General features: G+C 31.7%; 1 protein-coding gene across 1 annotated transcript in view; it reads right to left on the bottom strand.

Moving 5' to 3' along the window:
* LOC145307010 (uncharacterized) overlaps positions 1-20,914 on the bottom strand; it is an 81,602-nt gene extending 60,688 nt beyond the window's left edge. Inside the window, exons 1-10 of the mRNA XM_080149349.1 lie at positions 20,831-20,914; positions 20,159-20,248; positions 17,662-17,739; positions 16,430-16,504; positions 15,076-15,135; positions 14,783-14,817; positions 12,895-13,030; positions 12,721-12,747; positions 12,195-12,273; positions 11,960-12,108 (exon numbers count right to left, since the gene is read on the bottom strand). Of these exons, the coding sequence (XP_080005475.1) occupies positions 11,960-12,108; positions 12,195-12,273; positions 12,721-12,747; positions 12,895-13,030; positions 14,783-14,817; positions 15,076-15,135; positions 16,430-16,504; positions 17,662-17,739; positions 20,159-20,248; positions 20,831-20,914 (813 nt within the window). The remainder of the gene's footprint in view (positions 1-11,959; positions 12,109-12,194; positions 12,274-12,720; positions 12,748-12,894; positions 13,031-14,782; positions 14,818-15,075; positions 15,136-16,429; positions 16,505-17,661; positions 17,740-20,158; positions 20,249-20,830) is intronic.
* Between the last annotated feature and the right edge of the window lie 491 nt (positions 20,915-21,405).

Below are 21,405 nucleotides of genomic sequence, written 5' to 3'. Positions count from 1 at the left end.
TTAGAACAGACAAACATACAGACATCCTGTTACATTATTATAACAATTTATATTTAGGATGTGTGTATTACTGAAATATAATTTATTAACTTAAACAGAAAGAGGGCTACTTATAGTAGATATTCAAAATAAGCTTCAAAACACAAAATAATTTATAAGTTTTAGGTCATGGAAAGGAAACAAGTTTGCAGGTTTTGTTGTATTTGTATCCTTTCCATGAACCAAAGTTTTTATTATAAGCGTTTTCTAAGATAGGCATTTGTTGAGTATAACCCCTCTCTCTCTCTCTCTCTCTCTCTCCCTCTCTCTCTGTTTTTCTTTCTCACACTTTCAGATTTTTACCTGGGGGGTTAGTTGTTAAATAAATATTATTTAATGTATAAAAAGAAACCAAATCTAAATTTATATTTTTCTAATATTCAAAGGGATATAAAAGGGCAGAAAAATAGCTTAAAACCAACAAACGACTTTTTTAATAAAAATAAAATAGCCTAAAACCTTTCCCAAAAACTATAAGAAGCTTCACTGTAAAAGTGAACCATATCGTTTCAGCGGTCCCTTCTCTACAGATAAAAAAAGCTTACAACTTTATAAATTAGGATATTGTTAAATCTTTTCATTTAAAACTAAACCCTTCTGTACATAATTGTATGCAGGGAGGAAATGGATATTTGGCTTTTTATTACATTAGTTCCCAAAGTTAATGACATTTTGTTAGTTGGCTAATTAACTTTGGGGACTTTCATAGAATTTTAATTGGTTGGTTTATTACTTTGAGTGTCCAAATGTTTAAACCACCAAATATTGTTTACAAAATGGGTAATTTTGTGTATATTTTCATTGTGAATATCCATTAATTTATCGGCCATTGTCTTATGCCTTTAGTTCCCTGGTTAAGTAAGGTGTATAGATATGTGGGGGAAGTGGGGGTTTTAGGCAAATGAGTGTGTGTGTGTGTAGATACGGGGGGGGAGTGGGCGTTTAAGCAGAATGAGTGTGTGTGGGTGTGTGTGTGTGTCAGGCTATATAGGGAGAGTGGGCGTTTTAGGCAAAATAAGTGTGTGTGTAGATACGAGGGGGGAGTGTGTGTGTGTGAGTTAGACAGGTATTTAGACAGATATTTAATTAAATTCGACACTTTATGAGGATTATTTTACATGATAAAATGCTTATTTTTATGTAAATACTATAGAAACGCGCTATATTTTATGCTGAATATGTGCAGCCAATAATATTTGTTTATTCTATTTAAACATTTCAATTCTTAAATATCATTCTTTCTACAGATTTAAACAATTTTTCTTTTGTCCCTATACCTGCATAAACAAAGCGGTATTTGGTTAATGATTTTATAAAATAAACCAAACTTTTTCATTACATTTAAGAGAAAGTTCAAAGATAAATATTAATAGAGATATATTACAAAAATATTTTCTAAGTATCAATTTTTTTGTTTTTATCTGCAAGTGAAGAAATGGTTTATATTCTCTTAGTTTAATTCTTGCTCAGATTTTAACATTATTTTCATGTGGAAATACTCTCAGCATTTTAAACTGATTTTTTTCTAACTTAATTGAACTTTTAATTCTTTGAAAATTACTTAAAATATAAAAAAGGTAAACAAAAATGCATTTTGAAAAATTAGATTCGCGATCACTTTAACCCTTAACAGTTGGGCCCCTTGCCGCACCTTAATCAGTCGGGGGGGGGGCGTTCAATGCCCCCCCTTATTATCTCAGTTCCTATTAGAGCTAGAGGGCTAAACATTTTTGTGCAAGTCCCCTGTGTTATGATGAATTTCTGACCTTTTATAAGTCTAGGTCAATTTTTGCTTCCTTCACCCTTTTATTTAACAACCTTTGTTTTTAGGTCCTTTTTTACTTAAAAATTTCAAACGGCTGAATTTTTTTATTTTTAAAGGTAGAAGAAAAATTTTTTTACAGAAAATGTTTATTTTTATGTAAATTTTATATTTGAAATATCAAAATATAAATTTCAGCGGCCGCAACTGTACTTGGCAGCTGCCAGCCGCCGCAGTCGGCGGTCTGCAGGAAAATGGCGGCAGATCTTTATGAAATTTTAATACATTATCTAGATATATAAGAAAAGCTTAAGTTTAAAATTTGAAGTCTCTAAGTCAAAAATTGCGGCCACAGGAGCCTTTTAAAGATTTCTAGAGACCTGGAGGATCAGGACCTGCAGGATCATACCTGGAACCTGAAATTGACTTGAACACCTGTATTTAAGATGAGGATGTACTACTAAAGGATATTTTAGTAATTTTGTAAGATAAAATGCTTTGTTTAAGTCCAAAAAATATTTTTGTTCTTTACCTGGATGACCCTGCCAGGTTTGCTGGCATCATGTGCCCGCCAGGATGGAGATTTTCAAAAAATTCCAACTCTCAGTTATGTGTCATACCCATACTTAAAAAGTCAAGCAGTTTGGGCTCTTTATCTTTCTCGCCTCCTGTTACAGATAATGAATGTCTGGTCGTCAGCGGTTTAAAGACTTAGGATAAATTTTAAATCATCCAGAGGTGTATTATATCTATATAAATTGAGTGCAGATCCCCGCTTTGGCCTCAGAAAAAAAATGTCCAAAATCGAACCACCCTAATATACATATATAGACTAATGAAAAGGGGGGAGTTTACACACTTATAGGCAATTAAATTCAGTATAAATTTTTCTCTGGATGTATGTACTTGTTGTTATAGTTATCAACCTGATTATTTTAGTAAAATCTCTTATATGATTAAATCTACCAGTAAACCCTAAGTTTGGCACTTGCCTACAAAGGGCTAGTGGGGTAAAACTGTCCCCAAAACAACTAAAACTTTAAGTTCTTGGCTTATTCTTAAAAATATTGGGCTGATTTTGTTAATGAAAACTTTTTTCCAATAACTGAACTAAATAATCATTCAACATGATGTCTTTGAAAATAAGATCAGAACTCATAATATTTGTATTTGGTGGGTGTTTTACCCCACTAGACTCTAGAAGGAAAGTGCCAAAACAAAATCTGTAATAGCTACTTAGTTCAATTATGTGAAAAATGTTTACATTAGAAAAATTAGCTTGATATCTTTAAAAATAATCTCATACCTTATCATCTTAGTGTTTTAGGGTTTTTATTACCCCACAAGACCCCAGAAGGAAAGTACCAAAAATAAAATAAAAAGTGCAAACAGCCAAAAAACAGCAAAATCTTTAGTGGCTATTTATCACAATTATGAGAATAAATTTTGAATTTAAAAAGTTATCTTGATATCTTTAAAAATAGGCACATAGCTTTTTTAGTGTTTTGGGGGATGTTATAACACACTAGCCCCAAGAAGGAAAGTGCCAAAATGAAATCTTTAGTGGCTACTTAGCTCAATTATGCCTAAAAAAAAGTTAACCCCACTAGCCCCTTTCAAAATTTTACTGGTATATTTAATCATATAAGATATCTTACAAAAATAATCAGGTTAATAACTATAACATCCAACCCAAAAACATCCAGGGCAAAATTTTATACTGAATTTCGTTGCCTATAAGTGAATAAACTCCTCCCCTCCCCCCTCCCTCCCTAGTTCTTAATACAAACTATATACATTTCATTTATTTATAATAAAACTAAAAGGGGGACATAACTGAAGCTTTTTTGATGCTGGGGGGGGGGGTTCTCCGGAACCAATTGATGAACTGTGTATTTTTTTGAATTTAAAGGACGCCTGCAAGAAATACCACGTTTTAACTGCTTAAAGACTGCCACAAGTAGACCCAATACCCCAAATTTAAAGCCTTCAGCTTCAATAACAAAAAATTCTAGGCATTTCAAAATAACATTTTATGTACAATGAAATTTTTGAAAGATTTCCAAAGCTAATAAAAGAAAAAACAATATTAAATTACGTCGCCTAGACACAAAATTATAACCTTATCTTTGTCAGAAACTTAGATTGCCTGTAACTGATTAAATTTTTACAATAAAAACATCACATTTCATAGTCAAAATCAATGAAAAAAATTCGATTTAAATTGCATTTGTAAATGAAAATCATAACGGAAACAAAGGGGTAAACTAATACAAGCTCAGCTGTGATTGGTTGCTTAGCTGATTCAGCCTTCTGATTTGCCACAGTACATTTGGTACAATGCAAGTTAAACTAAATTTTTTTTAATGATTTTGACTATAAAAATGGGTATTTTTATTATAAAAATATAATCAGTTACTGGCAACCTAAATTTATGCCAAAAATTAGCTTATAATTTTGTTTCTAGGCCACGTAGTTTGATTTCAAAATTTCTAACATTAGCATCGAATTTCTTTCAAAATTTTCATTGTACATAAAATATCATTTTAAAATGCCTAGAACTTTTTTGTTACAGAAGCTGAAGGCTTCAAATTTGGGGTATTGGGTCTACTTGTGGCAGTCTTTCAGCAGTTAAAGCGTGGTATTTCTTGCAGGCTTCCTTTAAGCTTTTATGGACATCTTAAAGTTTCAAAGTCAACCCCCTAGCCCCCCAGGGCTCAAAAACCCCCTAAGAATGAACCTAACCTTAATTTTCAGAAACTATTTGACCAATAGGGATGATTTCTTAAACTTAAGCTTTTATGGTTATAAACTAACTCCTAGTTTAGAAGTCTCCCCACTGCTGCCAACCCCCAGCCCTCTGAGGCTCCAAAAAACCCTAAAAATTAACCAAACCTTAATTTTCTTAGAAACCAATAGAGATGATTTCTTAAACTTAAGCTTTTATGGTTATATAATAAATTTTGGTTTAGAAGTCACCCCCCTGCCGCCAACCACAATCCCTGGTCTGACAACCAGTTGATTTATATTTGAACAAGGATGATAACAAAAGCTCTGAAACTGGGTGACAGACAAACATTAACTCTTGTAGAGCGTGAATATGTAAAATATATATAAATAAGTCTTGTCAAAATTTTGCCTAAATTTGTTGCAAAAGTTCTTAAATATAAAATACTGTTTAAGGGTATACGGACATTGTTAGGAATTGATTATTTAGATGCTTCGCTTAAAATATTGTACTTACAATATAAGTTAAAAATCAACATAAACGTATGGACATTCTGGTAATGATTATAGGGTTCATACGCTTTCCAAATCGTACAGAACTAATACAGGAATCAATAGAACAATTCTAACATGCCTAAGTTAATAAAAATGCTAACGTTACGGACGCAGGGACGTACGGAATGACCCTAATTATAGAAAAGCTTCGCTGTAATTTTAGATAGACAGCTTTTTTTTTGGGGGGGGGTAAAGATTTACCTCATTGATGGTAATCTACACTATATAAAACTAACGTCTGCGCCCCTAGCATTTAGGGTATTCGAAGGGATATAGAAGGGCAGAAAAATAGCTTAAAACAATACCAAGGCTTATTTATAAAAATGAAATAGCCTAAAACCATCCTATAAGAAGCTTCCCTCTAAAGAAGAACCATATTGGTTCAGTGGTGAGTGAGATCCTTCGCTACACACAAAAAAAGCTTTATATTATAGGATATACTGAAAATATATATACAATGATTATTATGAATAGTTTTAGGAACAAAGCTGCTCAATTTTTATAAATGTGTGTATGTCTTCCTTTCTGTATTTCTGAAACATTTAAATTAAATTTGATTTATAAGCCACTATTTTTTATGTCCGTCCTTTAACTTTGTTTAAAATACTTGATTTATATTGTTCTTTCCTTTCAATGGCCTTGGTTTCTAAATTTAATAGCAGTCCCTGAATCCACATTCATTTACTGTAGGTATTACTTAAACTCTCCATCCAACTATTAAAATTTGAAAATAACAAGGATGACAACATTCATTAAAGCGAAGCTCTGAAACGGTGGGACAAACGAACATTAACACTTATAAATTGTCATAACTAAATAATCAGAACATAAATGTATAAAAATTTAACAGAATTGTAAGTAAATTTGTTAAAAAACTGAATAATTACAGAATAATTTTTAAGGACATTGTAAAAGGGCTCGGCAGCCTGTATACCTCAGGCAAACCTTTTTCAATTTTAAATATCAACTAAAAGGTCGAACCTGACCCAAGTATGGCAATCCCTCTTATCAAAGATCTTTTAAAGCATCAAAATGGGTTAACATTTACAGCTTAGTCACAGCTGATGCGCAGCTGCCGAGCCCTGTATACTATTTATTGAAAGCATATAATATGTATATTAATCATATATGTACACCTTAAAAACTCTCCAAAAGTTTTAATTGAGGTCTAAGTCGATGTTAAAAAAAAATTTTCTTTTTAACAGAATTTTGTAAGAAATTTCGAATTTTTAACCATATGAGTAGATTAGTTTTAAGGACATTTTTCTTATTAAAATCACAATAATATGTATATAATATGTTATATTACATAACCTGTATATGAAAGGTTTTAACTTTATTTTTACATAGAATAAGCTTTTGTTGGCATTTGTGACTCATAAAGTTAAAAAATCCCCAAATCAGCCAAAAAACCCACTGTGCCCCCCCCCCAGCATCAAAAAAGCTTCAGTTATGTCCCCCTTTTAGCTTTTTCAAAGATAAATGAAATATCTATAGTTTGTATTAACCCTTACAGATCGGGGGGGGGGGGGGGGGCTCTTGGAGCCCCCCCCCCCCTTTAGTTTTTTCAATCTCATTTTTTTGTAGGCAAGATGGAGAGCTGTGACTTTTTAAGTTTAGTAATTATACGTCGGCCAGAGTTGATTTTATTAGGATATCTGGTCTGTGTCGGTCATGGTGTCCGGTCTAAGTCGGTTGGGTAGCACCAAAATTAGAAAATTCTAAATAAATCTTAATTTCTACATTATGACTTTTGTGTACAAGGTAGAAACCTAAATTTTTTTTTGTTAATACTTAGATATCAATGACCCTCTGAGAAAAGTGGTGTTATGACCGTTTGACTGCTGCCTGACCGACTTTATGACCGGTTTTTTGTCCGGCTTTTACTATAGACATATATCATGAATATCGTGGCTTCTATTACAGCTAGAGACCTATAATTTTTTTTGGTAAATCCTTGAGCAGCAATAAACAGATAAAAATATTGGTTATCCTAGCTGCAAAATTGGCTGCTCTACAGCTGTTTTAAAATTTAGCGGCTGGCCGCTAAAAAGCGGCTAAGGAGCGGTCTGACCGATATGACTAGAAAAAGTAATTTTCTCTAAAAATACACATGAACCACCAGAAAAAAATTTTACGTCTTTATCTGTAACAGGAGACGAGATAGAGGGGGGGGGGCTCTTGGAGCCCCCCCCCCCCCCATTCTATTAAGGTGGGAATTGGGGCCCAATCTGTAAGGGTTAAGAACTAAAGAGTGTGGGGGGAGGGGAGGAGTTTAAAAGGAGTTAAATAAAATAATCATATAACTCCTAGGTGCTAATCAATATATTTTTATAAAGGTTTTTGTAACAATTATCAAACTTAAAATTCAAGAAAAAAACTGCATTTTTAAAACTTGTGTATAATTCAGAGGATATCTCAAAAACTAATAATAGTACAAAAACGTTATATACCAATATGAAAACTATAGGTTATGAGCTTTCCAATGATATGCGTAGCATTTTTCCACCATTTCTAGGTGCTGAGCAATGACATGTTTAAAATGTCTGTATATTTTTTTTGCAACTTGCCAATGTGAATTTTCGGTTAAAAATAACTAAAATCTTTTTCCTGGATTTCTCCCAAGAAGGAACGCGTTTGATTTCATTTTTTGCATTTTTCATTAGTCTATATATGTATATATCAGAATCTGTAATAATCTCAGATAGCCCCTTTCAAAAAACTGCCTTTCCCTTCCGGCGACCAGTGACCAACACAATCCCATTGCTCAAGAAATTTGACAGCTTAGACTCTAAAATGGCTGAGTTTTTTACAGTGTTTTTCATTTTTAGAAAAAATACCCTAACTATAAAATTTATTATGTATTTGTGTTTGTCTTTCATAGATAATGCATATATCTTAAAATTAATAAAGTAAAAAAAAACCAATTTTGGCGTTGTCAAAAAAACCTTTTAAAACACATTTAACATTTCAAAGGATTAAGCTTCTTTGATATTTAGGTTATCCTTAAACACAAATCAATTGTTTGCATCATCAAATTATACCTCCAAAAATCTCAAATAAGTCAACATTTTATACCAAGTAGTTTTCATTTCATGTTTCATCAATAAAATGTACACATTTTTTCACTTTTTTGGTTATTTAAAAAGAACACTATTTCTTCCTCCATCCTAAAACCCAAACAAAGCAGGATATCATAAAGATCAACATTTTTCCCATCTCAGGAATAACTCCACCCATTTTTTTAACAGATTTCAATATCCAAATCTCCACCCATGCAATTGCACAACCAAGGACAAAAATAAATCCACAACCTTTTTCCAACAACCCCCCCCCCCCACTCCTACCACTTTTTCATCTCCTCCCAGTTTTTTTCTGTCTCCGCCTTCAACCAAAATCACCTATCTAAAACTCCACCTATTTCTTAACCATCCAATAAAAACTATGCCCCGCCCCATAACTCAAACAAGGCCAAGAACTATTCCCTACTCCTTCTATTTAAAAAACTAATGTTTTAATCTTTTTTTTCAAACTTTTTCAGTTGTCATCTGTATTTTATGGTGATACCTAAGATTCAAAATAATTTGTGACATTGTTCTATATAAATGTATGTTTAACCCATTAGTGCCGAGCGCCACTTTTATGGGCCGATCGAGCTGAAAGTTTCAGGGAAGCTTTATAATGGTCAAAACGGAATTTGTATTTTTTTGTTTTGCTCTAGTGGCGTGCACAGGAAAGTTGCAAAAAAACCCGGTTCGGCTCGGCCATAAATACCAACCAGGCATTATTACCCGTTTTTGGTGCTTTCCCCCGGCGTTAAAACCCCGTTTTCCTGTAAAAACCCGGTTATTTAGACCAAAAATCAAAAAATGTAATTTTTGAACGCCAAAAGTGAGATAAACACTTTTTAGAACTTTAATACAATCCGTAATTGAAAACTACACAACCTCATGTAATCTATAGAGCTACAAGTATAATACGAAGCGATTTATTTCAAATTTCATGTTTAGCCGGCGATTTCGGGTAAAAAAACCCTGTTTTGTTGTTGTTGTCAAAAAAGATCTATTAGTGAAACCGGGTAATAAAAAATTCAGACTCCAAATGGAAATGCCGAACCGGGCCTATATAGGGCGTAAAAAAACGATAAAAAAATCATATAAAAAATAATAATTTAAATAAAACGAATTCACAAATAGATGTACTTGTCAATAAACTTTAGATTTAACAAAAAAAATCAGCAACTTTACTATAACAACAAAAAAGTTAGATGGGGTATTTTGAATTTTCATGATTTTCAAACTTTGTTGATCTATACCGGCAAACGGAAGTAAGCAAAACTGCCTGCTCCAGGGGGAAATGAAAGCCAGGGTAGTAGAGGGGGGATTCATACTGAGAATGATGCAATTATGAAGCCGGAAACCGTTTTTTTTTTTACATTTTCTGGAACCGGGTTTTAAAACCTGGTTCGGCACTAATGGGTTAATATCTTTGATCATATTTGCTGTTATCTAATGTCTCATACCTATATTTTTTTAGACAAAATGAATTGAAAATGATTGCTAAAATCGAAATATATCTTCATGTCTAAGAATAGTGTATTTTTTTTAAAATAGGTTGAAAAACATACTATTTTTAAAATACAAAAAATTATAAAATCGTAAAAATCTGGATAATAATTTTATTACAAGCTGTCTTGAGTACAATTATTTTGGAAAGTAGAGATTATTTCCATTTTTTATAATAACAATATTAAAGTTCATGTTAACAGCACTATAGATTTAATTTGTTTTTAAAAATATATTTCTTTTTTTTAGGAAGCTTTTAAATCTTTATCTTAGTACTACATAGATAACTTTCTTCCCTACAACTTTCCAAAAAATTTTAACTGTCCATAGCAATGTAAACTGAACCAGTGCGCATGTCTGTGTATATGTCATATTTAGTAGCGAAGCTACTCTATAATTTACTTTGTCTGTCTATCAGACAGTCCGGATTTTTTTTCAATGAATTTGTAATTAAAATCAATCTTTATTTGCCTTTTATAAAAGGATTTTACATCCTAATAAATATATGTAATTTATTTCAAATTGTAGCTCATTTATGACACTATACATGCTATACTCAGCTTTTACAGTTACCAAATGAATGTAATTATTTTAAATTCCTGAAAATTATAAAAATCTGTAAACTGCTATATACATTTTCAATATTTCATGCAATAAATCAACTGATTTTTGAAAGACATATTTGTTAAATGTTGTTAAACTTGATATCATCATCCTTGTTAGAATGTACTATAGTATTTGAATAAAAAATGTATTATTATTTTTTGAAGCTAGCTTTAAATAATTACGTTTAAATTCTGTTAGATTTACTGATAATTATCATATAATAATTTTTTGCTTATTTTCAAGGTCTTACTATTCTAATTAATACATTATTATGTTTAATAAGAAAATTCCGACATTCATCTTAGGTTATTTTTTTTTAAATATTCAAATGAAATTACACAGTACAAATAATAAAAAACAGGTTTTGCATACTAAACACAATCAAATTAATGGAAACACTTTTGAAAAGATAGCATTGATTTTAAATGATGAATATGCTCTAAATTTTTACAAAAACTAGGCAAAACATTTATTTTTTGTTGTTGATAACAATATCTTATTCTTATACTCTTATTTACAAATAGTTTTACACTAAAATCTTTTGATTTAATTGTTTTAACTCTTGTACATTAGGTCACATGACTTTAATTAATAATAAAGGTCCCCCAAATCCTTATACAAAAATATATGGTGGTTTTGATTAATTAGTAAAGTTCTTTCAAATCTTATTCCAATGACAGCTTATGAGCTTTCTAGCAGCTAAGTGGGAAAGCAAAATTTCTAGCTATAAACAACCTTCTGCAACGTCATGGGTCTTTGAAAAGGGAAAATGGTTTCATAACTATTTATCACTCTATATTACTTTAATGTTTCAACTGCATTTCATGATTGAATCCAATTTCAATGGATTTTGAGAAAATTTAAAATGCAAGTTTTAATTATCTAAATAATCAAGTCTGTTAAAACTCAGAGCAAAAAAGCAAAAGGGCATATTTATATTTCAAAAGACATTGGTACTTTCAATTGTGTACATTAGCCTGTCCCAGATTTAAAAAAATTATGTTAAAATTTTGGCCCCCAGCCAAAATATGGTTGATTTATGCTAAAAAAATGACGCATGCAAAATATTTTTTCTGTAATGCAAAAATTGCAATGGTACAAACACTTTGAAATTTTGAGGCCATTTGTAATGGAGGTCAAAAATTCATTGCATCAAAACTGTGTCTTAATAGTGCTCCCAGAAAAGGCCTTGAGGAGTAGAATCAGGAACTTTTGTCAGTTTTAAAATATCTCATTCCTAGCCTGAGAAAAGATAAAAAAAAATTCAAAAAATCTCTAAACATTGGACAATTCTCAATAAACTCTAAAAAAATGGATGGTGGTTTTTTAGTCATTTCTAAGGCTAGGAATGAGATATTTTAAAACGGACAAAGTTTCCTGATACTACTCCTCAAGGCGTTTCATGAGAGCCCCATAAAGCCATAGTACTGAGGAATGATGATTTAACCTCCATAAGGTGGGCCTTAAAATTCCAAAAAAATATTTTGCAAGGGTCATTTTTTTGCACAAATCAACCATATTTAAGCTGGGTTTTAACAAAATTTTCAAATCTGGGACAGGCTAGTGTACATAATAGACAGAATATTTTCAATCATCAAATATTTTTCTCTAATATAATATTAAAACACATTTAAAACACATGCATTAAGTTTAGTTATGCAATATAGTAAATTAATAACCTTGAATTTGCAAGTTTAATATTGACATAATAGATTTTAAGTTTCTCAGTTATATATACCTTAATCAACATCACAGGCTGATAACCAAATGCCAATAAAAATCCTTTGAAACTCCATTTTCTCTTCAACGCAAGATCAATCATCATTGCAATGCTGGGTAGGACTAGTATGAAAACTAAAAAAGAAATAAGTAAGTAATAACAATAATTTCAAAATTTGTATAGAGTAAAATAAAGTTTGTACATAAAAAACGATAAGAACCTGATACAATAAACCCAACTGAATTCATCTGCTCTTTTCCAAACTTTGTATATTTGTATGTGTAGTTGGCAACTTCTGTTTGTCAAGTAAACAAATTATACAATTGTTTTTTTTTAATATTGTCTCTGGCAATATAAAAGATGAGGGAAGTAAAAAAATTCTTATTATTAATAGGTTAGATATAATTAGGTTAAATATTAAATAATATTTCCATTTGGCATATATTATGTAGCATGTTTAAGCATACAACATTAATGTAGAATTGCTATAAGCTGGTTTTGTTTTATTTTACAACTTATTTCACATATTATAGGTGTTTTTGGTTAGATTTCTAAGGGAATTTTCAGGCAAGAGTTAAAAGAGCCTCTAATGAAATTATTTTTACTAATTCATTATTTGATGACAAAATAGTTTAACCCACTCTGAGAATGGACTAATGGACCAACATAAGTTATAGAAACTGAGTTACAAAAAAATTATAAATTTGGCTGAAATATGAAAAAAATATAATTTGATTGTTTCCTGTCTGCTGAGTATACTCTACATATTCATTCTAAAACAAACAAAATAGATATTTCAATATTGCAATTTTAAATATTTACATATATATAATGTTTTTTTTAGATTTTGATTTAGCAGGTACACATCTTTATATAGTATTTCATTTCATCATGATATAATTTTATCAAAATATTTTTACCCAATCAAAACTAGCATTCATCCAGTACTTGGTGGTAACTATGATGTCACTTGTAAAATCCCAGGCAGGCCAACATACATCAAGAACCAAGAACACCAAATTTGCCCCAGTCAACAATTGCCATAGCTTCAGCAAACTAAAATTATTTACAAAGATTGCTTTTCTTGTAGTATAATAAGTTTAGCCAACTAACAAAATTAATAAAAACTTCTTGACAATAATAAATTAAATTGTTGTTAACCTATCTTAAATATTTAACCCTTTACAGCCAATTTTTTTAAAATGGGTAATAGAACATAAACATGTTTATGGTAATACATTGATGTATATATAAATAATTAATTTTTTAATGAATTTTGATAGATGAAATAAAAAGAAATTTTACTCTATACTAGAATACAATATTTAAGATGCAAAACACTCTAAAAGCTAAAAATTTTACCCCAAAATAAAAAAATAACCTTCTGGTCTGTAAAAACTTTCTCATTCCATAGTAAAAGATAAACTTTAAAATCCCCCAAAATAGTGATTTTGAGGCCTATACATATTTTAAGCTCTTCATTATGATTTTACTGGTATCATAGTATATTTTTGATATACCCTTAAAAAAAGGCTAAAAACAGTTTCAGTAGCAATACAATAAAATAATTTCTTAGCAGCTGTTTAAAATTACAAGCTAAACATTCAGAGAAAATTTTAAAAAGATTTAAATAAGAAGGAGATATAAATATTTAAAAAGAAAAAGTAAGCAAAATCAAAAAATAGTTTTGACAACAATGTTTTAATGAAAAAACTCATTTTGTGAAATCATAATATCATTGAATAAATTTGAATGTTTTTCTGCATAACATGGAAAAACTTAACCCTTACAGATCGGGCCCATCTTAATAGATTGGGGGGGGGGGGTCATATTGACCCCCCCCCCTCTATCTCGGCTTCTGTTACAGATAAAGACGTAAAAATTTTTTTCTGGTGGTTCATGTGTATATTTAGAGAAAATTACTTTTTCTAGTCATAGCAGTCAGGCTGCTCCTTAGCCTTTTTTTAGCGGCCAGCAGCTAAATTTTAAAACAGCTGTAGAGCGGCCAATTTTGCAGCTAGGATGACCAAATTTTAGGACGAACTTTGATTTTTCATAACAAACAAATTACAAACAAATTTTCTGTTCATCGCTAAAAAACGGCAAATAACGGAAACCTCAATTTTCGGCGGTTACGGCGGTAAAACGGCAGTTGGCGGCGCAAATTAATATTTTTATCTGTTTATTATTGCTCAAAAAAAATTTATAGTTCTCTAGCTGTAATAGAAGCCACGATATTCAAGATATATGTCTGTAGTAAAAGCCGGACAAAAATCGGTCATAAAGTCGGCCAGGGTGCGGTCAAACGGTCATAACACCACTTTGATAAGGTCATTGATATCTCAGTATTCACCAAAAAAAATTTAGGTTTCTACCTTATATACAAAGTCATAATGTAGAAATTAAGATTTATTTAGAATTTTTTTTTAATTTTGGTGCTACCCAACCGACTTTGACCGGACACCACGACCGACACAGACCAGATATCCTAATAAAATCAACTCTTGCCGACGTATAATTACTAAACTTAAAAAGTCATGAAGTCACAACTCTCTATCTTACCTACAAAAAAAATGACATTGAAAAAATAGAGGGGGGGGTCACTATGACCCCCCCCCCCCGATCTGTAAGGGTTAAGAAAAAGTAAATAACCATAAAAAGATTCATGTTTATAACAAAGTTAGGAAAATAGAATTTAATTTAGTCCTTCTATATAAACTCATAAATAGTAAATACATTACTGAAGTACAGATAGAAACAACCCAAAATTACAAAAAAAATTCTTGTTTTGTTTTTATAAATGCTTACCATGGACATCTTTTTGTGAGGAATCCTTTCTTAGCCTAAAATAATTATAAACAATTAAGGAAAATAATTGTAATTAAGATTTATACTTTCATTGATTGCATGCATGCAAACCTTTTCTTTAGGAATAGATTGCAGTCATTTTGAGAAATTTTAAAGAAAAAATGTGATTTTTTTGTATCAAGCAAAGCAAATAATATTAGCTTTTAGGTTGCTAAATAATTAAAAGCATTTTTACATGGAGTATAAAAAGTATTAATTTTTAGGATATGATAGGGAACAAAAAAAATATTTACCATATCAACATCATTACCATCTTCAGTTCCACAATCTGAGCTGCTAGATTTTTCATCTTCCTAAAATGTGAACACTATAACTATATAAGCTAAAAATCAAGTTTTCTCAAGATTTACACTTTCTCTACATTAAAGGAAGCCTGCAAGAAATACACAGATCTAACTGCTCAAAGACTGCCACAAGTAGACACAGTGCCATAAATTTGAAGTCTTTAGCTTAAATAACAAAAAAAGTTATAGGCATTTCAAGATGAAATTTTAAGTGTAAGCAAATCTTGAAAGTTTTCAATTGCTCTTTGTCGATATTTCAATGTTAAATTATCTGCCTAGAACCAAAATCAAAAGCTTATTTTCAACAGAAAGTTAGGTTGCCTGTAACTAAATACATAATTCAATGAAATACCCATTTTCATAGTAAATTTAAAATTTCTATCATGAGCAATGGAAAACTTTAAAACTTTTCACATAACTAAAAAGTCACGATCATGGAAAGAAAACAAAGTCATTCCTATTTAGAACAGAAGTCACATATGATGGACTGAAAAGGGCCTAACTGCAATTGAATAAATGATAATCTGAATGTACTATGAAAACACTCTTGTTATGTGTGCTCTGATTAAGTTCTCATATCCTGTTAGATAGAAGTTCAAACAGTACATTTAACTCTGCATAATTGATAATCTGGATGTACTATGTAAAAACTCTTGTTATGTGTGTTCTGATTTAGTTCTGATCTCCTTTTAGAAAAAGGTCAGAAAAATCCATGTTTTCCAAGAATTTGCTATGTTTTGCAAGATTTTGCTGTGTGAAGGACAGAAAAGCCAAGTTTTCCAAGAATTTGCTATGTTTTGCAAGAATTTGCTATGTGAAGGACAGAAATGCTATGTTTTGCAAGAATTTGCTATGTGAAGGACAGATAAACTATTTTATGCAAGATTTTGCTATGTGAAGGACCAAAAAGCTAGGTTTTGTGTGATGAAGGGAGGCTACTTATGTCCTCCAACTTGCAAAATCTAAGTTAAGGGAGACAAGTTATGCCCTTCATCTAACAAATTCTTCCAATTAAGGAATGACTTTGTTTTCTTTCCATGATCCAAAAGTCGTTTTGATCATGCCTATAACTTTTTAGTTATTGAAGCTGAAGGCTTAAAATTTTGGCTATTGGGTCTACTTGTGACAATCTATCAGCAGTCAGAGTGGTGTATTTCTTACAGGCTTCCTTTAAGCATGTTTTTGTATAAAACACAAATCTGTTTTTCATCCAAAAACATGGTTGATGTACAAATGTTAAATAAAAATATTGTTAAGTTTCAATAAATGAAATTAAATCTTTATCTATTATAGATAATAATACCTTCAAAAATGTAACTTGCTCCTCTGCAGTACTGAATGCTGCAGAAACATTGTTTATTTCACCATGGTTCTCCAACTAATAACAGATCAAGTTAAATAAAATATGAAATATTTGGCAAATCAAAAAGACTGTGCTTGCTGAGCACTATGATAGAAGCCCCAATTTACCTTATTAGAGCGGGATTCTCATCTTTAAGTGATCATAAAGAGCATCCACCCCGTGTAGAGGGATGTGATACTGGATATAAGGTTGTTATTTTTTGGGGGGTGGGACACCCTCAACCCTCCCATCCCCAAAACAATAGCTTAAAACGACAGTACCAATAGATATATTATCTGAAAAGTAAAACCTAATTGGTTCTGCAATTACTTTTGGATTACATAAGAAATGGAAAACACATTTTCAATTTTTAAATTTTTTTTGGGAGGGTTCGGGGTGTCCAACCTTCTAATAAAATAGCTTAAAACCCCCACAGGACCAGTAGGTATATTCCAAAATAATAGAGCCCAATCAGTTCAGAGGTTACCAAGATCTTAAGTTCCAGTCGGACAGACAAACATCAAGCTACTTTGTATTATTGATGTCCTGCATCTGACATAGCAGCAGTAGGAACCATCTTTAGCGCAGTGTTAGTCCAAGACCTGAACCTATCAGCTATCAGACTAAGAGTGGATGCCCAATATTTTAAGCCACGATTGAAGCATCAATTCATGTTAATTTTTTTGGCCAAGGTGCAAAGGAACACTTTTATATCCGCTTTTTAACACACCAAATCCATTTAATAAAGTAAAAGGATGTTTTTTATTCTGTTTTCTCTTTAAATCTAAAATAAAAAAAAATAGGTTATCAAATTTAACTCCCCCCTCCGCAAGTGCCCCTAGAGGCCTCTAGTGTATATTTATAAAGAAAAAACGTGAACTGGCTGATGGCAGAAGCCCAAAGGGGACCAATGGTATACAGAACCAAAGCCCATAGACCCTTTTCCAATCCAAACTGTAGCTCCATAGTTATTGTTCGAATTAGAACATGCCATTTTTTTAGATTCTGTAAACTTTTACTTCAAGATTTTTGATTTACTAACTAAACTCTAAAGCACACAAAAGGCTTTTTAAACCTAACCTAACTATAAAGGGAAGTTAATAAAAATGTTTTTTTTTACAAAGTTAAACCTTCACCCTCCATTCTTTATGTTTATTTTTGTAATTTTTTAAACTTAAAAAATCAGAACTTACATCTTCCACATAAACAGAGTTTCTTTCAACAGTTTCAATTTCATGTCCAATATCTTCAGTGTCTGATTCTTTTCTTTCCTATAAAATAAAAAACATAAGAAAAATGCTATAAAATGAATTAGAAATGTTTTAGACACCTGTAAAACATATCTCCATCTTAAAGGTTGTGCATAAAAATGCATCTCTTTTATAACAAATAACACAAATGGTGTGTTAATGGTAGAAAAATACCACGTACACTGTTAAAACGACGTTGCTACAAAAGATCTTTAAAGAAGGTCTAATTTACAAAGAGTCAAATGCTACAAAAGGTAAAATTTGCAAAAGGTCTTATGCTACAAAAGATCCTAATGTTACAAAAGATCTAATGCTACAAAATAGCCTCACAACTTTTACATGGGTTACAGGTGGGTATGGTTAAGTTATAGAGGGCCAAGCGCCTGCATCTAGACAGGTTAGGGGGTTAAGTGCCGGTGGCAAGGCAGAGCCGGGGGTGAAGCACTGTGGCCATGTTAAAGGTGTGAAGATGACTAATTGAAAATTCGTGGATTTTACAACAAAAAAGTGGTTGGGAGATTTATTTAATTTCCCTTTTTGCGAATCTTAAGTGTGAGGTTATGTTTCTCTAGTAAATTTTAAGAGGCTTAATTGTAATAAGGCTATTGAGATTGGACCTTTTGTAGGATTGTAGCATTGTAAACTTTCTTTATTTATGCATCATCCACCACAAACCATTTTACCACAAAAGGCAGGATTTTTTATAACTGGGGAATTTTATTAGCAAATCTACTCTATATTTCAAAATGTCCTCACGTCTGTCTGACTGAAAAGTTTTGGTGAAACGCGATTTTGGCAGCTCCTATATAGGCTCTTCAGGGAATATACTAACTCAGGGATCTAAAGGATAAGACAATGGCCGATAAATTGAATTACATCCCACAAAAATACCCCACTGCACTGTAGATTAAAATTTGTAGGTAAAATAATACAACCAATCATAATTCAGTGAAAGTCCCCAAGGTTGTTAAGCCAACGAATAAGAAAACGTTATTGTAAAATTTTGGAGACTAGTGTAATAAACAGCCAATTGTCCACTCTCTCTCTATGCTACCCGCTAGCCTCTTTTGAGATATTTTCTTGGTGGATGGGACAACCCCCCAACCCATCCCCAAAAAAGAAAAAGCCCAAAGCCCACAAAAAAATTACTGTCTCCCAAATATTTTTTTAAGAATTACAAAAGTTTACAATTTATATGTTCAACCTAGGTTTAATTTATGTTAAAATAAATGTTTTGATAAAATTTCTAAGAACAACTATATGTAGAGGGGGGGGGGGACGTCCAATTCCCTCTTGAGGCGAAGTAAATTTAGTTAAACATAAAACATCCATGACATAATTAATCTTAAAAAACGTCCAATGCGGTCAGACTGCTTTTACATTGTACAACTGTTTTTTTCAGGGGCTGAAATTTCTTGCCTATAATATTTTTAGTATCAAATCTACTATATAATTTGGATTTCCGTCTTTATGTCCTTTTCCTTTGTATGAAAAAGCCTTGTCAGTCTGAAACATTCTCAAGGTTAAATTTTCAGTCCATTTATGGAATTTTGGTAATTATAGGACTAGTGGATTGATTCTTGTCAACATTCTCATGGAGCATAATTAAATATAAAAGATCCCTGGCGGTCAGACTGCTATTAAGCAGCTTTTTTAGCCATGGATTTTCTTGACTCCAATATATAAGACTTGCGGCTTCGCCCCTAGCCTCTAGGGGCTTTGCCCTAAGAGGTGATTAAAAAAAAGTACTTTCTATTAAAAAAAAAAAAAAAAATTGGGGGATTTTTTTGTTTTTTTGGGGTGGGAGGTTGGGGGTTTCCCACTGCACCCCCCAAAAAACCACCTAAAACCACCACATGACCAGTAGATGTATACCCTGAAGAGTAGAATCCGATTGGTTCAGTGGTTACCAAGATATTAAGGGACAGCAGACAGATGGTCAGACGGACAGACATCAAGCTACTTTGTATTATAGATAGACGGCTGAAAATTCTTGGCAACATTCCCATCATATAATTATACAGCATAAGTAATTACTTATAAGTAAAACAGCTTATACACAGCTATTTCAAAATGTCTTGAATTTTGTCTCATCGTATAATTGTTTGGAATAGAAATTTGCTTTGAAATTATCAAAGGCAATTCCACTGATTTATAAGCATCTACTTATTATTATTTATTTATTTACCCCCAAAAGTTCAAGTTGATTTAGTTACAAGATGTAACACCCAACCAACACAATCAGGTTCTTTGCCACTAAAAATATCTTTATTTATTGTATAAAATGGAGGAATAAGGTATAGCCAATAATCAAAATCTTGAATTTTATTGGGTTGCCCCAAACTACAGATGAAAAATCATGTATAGGTTTTGTAGGTTTTGGGAATTTTTTCAAATTAATTTCATTGTTGGTATAAGCTGATAAAAAAGTGTTGTGTACCTCTACACATTCAACTTGCTCTTCTGCTGGTTTTAATACCAACTCATTAGATGATTCACCTGCGACATCTTCCTCCTTTGACAACAATTTCTGAAGAAAAAAAAACATTTATGTTGATATACAACCTACAGAAAATTTAAATTTGGGTCAAGAATAAGGAGACACAGCCCAAATTGTGTTAAAAACTTCTCCTCTCATCTCTTTCATTTTATTACGTCACGTGGATCATTTTTGACACAATTTTAACACAATTTGGGCTTTGTCGAATAAGGATATTTATAAAATTTTCCATCATCGCTTTAAAACCAATCCAGTGGATTAGAAATGGTTCTCAGCCATACTGAAAAATTATGTATAGCATCGATCTGGGGGACAAAATCTCTTGGGGGACATCTCTTTAGCAAAACTCTCTAGGGTTTTTATCTTTCTATAAGTACAGTTGTCGGTGTACCTTTTTAAATAGCGAGAATGGGGTGGAATTTATCTGATTTTTGGAATAATGATTCCTATAACAACAAGGTACACTATAATAAGCAAGGTATCTCAATAATTAAGTCCTATAAATTTATACTCTGCTTACTAAGTTCTGACACTGTTTGTGTTTGTTTGTCCTACAGTCTGATTTCAGAGCTTAGCTTCTATGACTATTGTCATCCTTGTTTGATAGTTTACCTGTACAGATTTCCCATCTAATCTTTCTTTTAGCTCCAGTATCACTGGCATCATCTGAGTGGATCCACCAGGATCCTTATCCATCTGCAAATATTATTATTCATCATAAAAAATAGTAGGATTTCTGTACAATTCAGGCTGTTTGATCACAACCTTGCGGCCTTTAAACAACATTCTGTTTCAATCAAAACCGATTAATGTCTGGTAAATTAGAACCGGTTCTCAGCCATCCAAAAAAATTTAGGTCTAACATTGTATTATATCCAGTTTAGTTACAAGATTAAAACAAGTTTTAATCTTATAATTGTATATTTTATTTCCGCTAAAAGCTGTTTATGATATGATGCGAGAAATAATTATTCTAGGCATCTCAGACAAATGTTGCGGGTCAGACTAAATGATAGAGTAGCTATGCTCCTCTGGATAAAGATTTGCTTGTTAATATTGTGTAGATTCATTAGGATTATCAATTACTTACAATTCCTTCCCATTATCTCAAAGTAGAACGATGTCTGTATGTCTGTTTGTTTGTTTGTAGCGAAGGATCTCGCTAACCGCTGAACCGATCAGGTTCT

The sequence above is a fragment of the Acartia tonsa genome, chromosome 15 (genome assembly GCF_053477335.1).
Source record: "Acartia tonsa isolate MP-2025a chromosome 15, ASM5347733v1, whole genome shotgun sequence".
NCBI lineage: Eukaryota > Metazoa > Arthropoda > Copepoda > Calanoida > Acartiidae > Acartia > Acartia tonsa.
The sequence above is the reverse complement of the archived record's forward strand: the minus strand, read 5'-3'. Positions and strand labels throughout refer to the sequence as shown.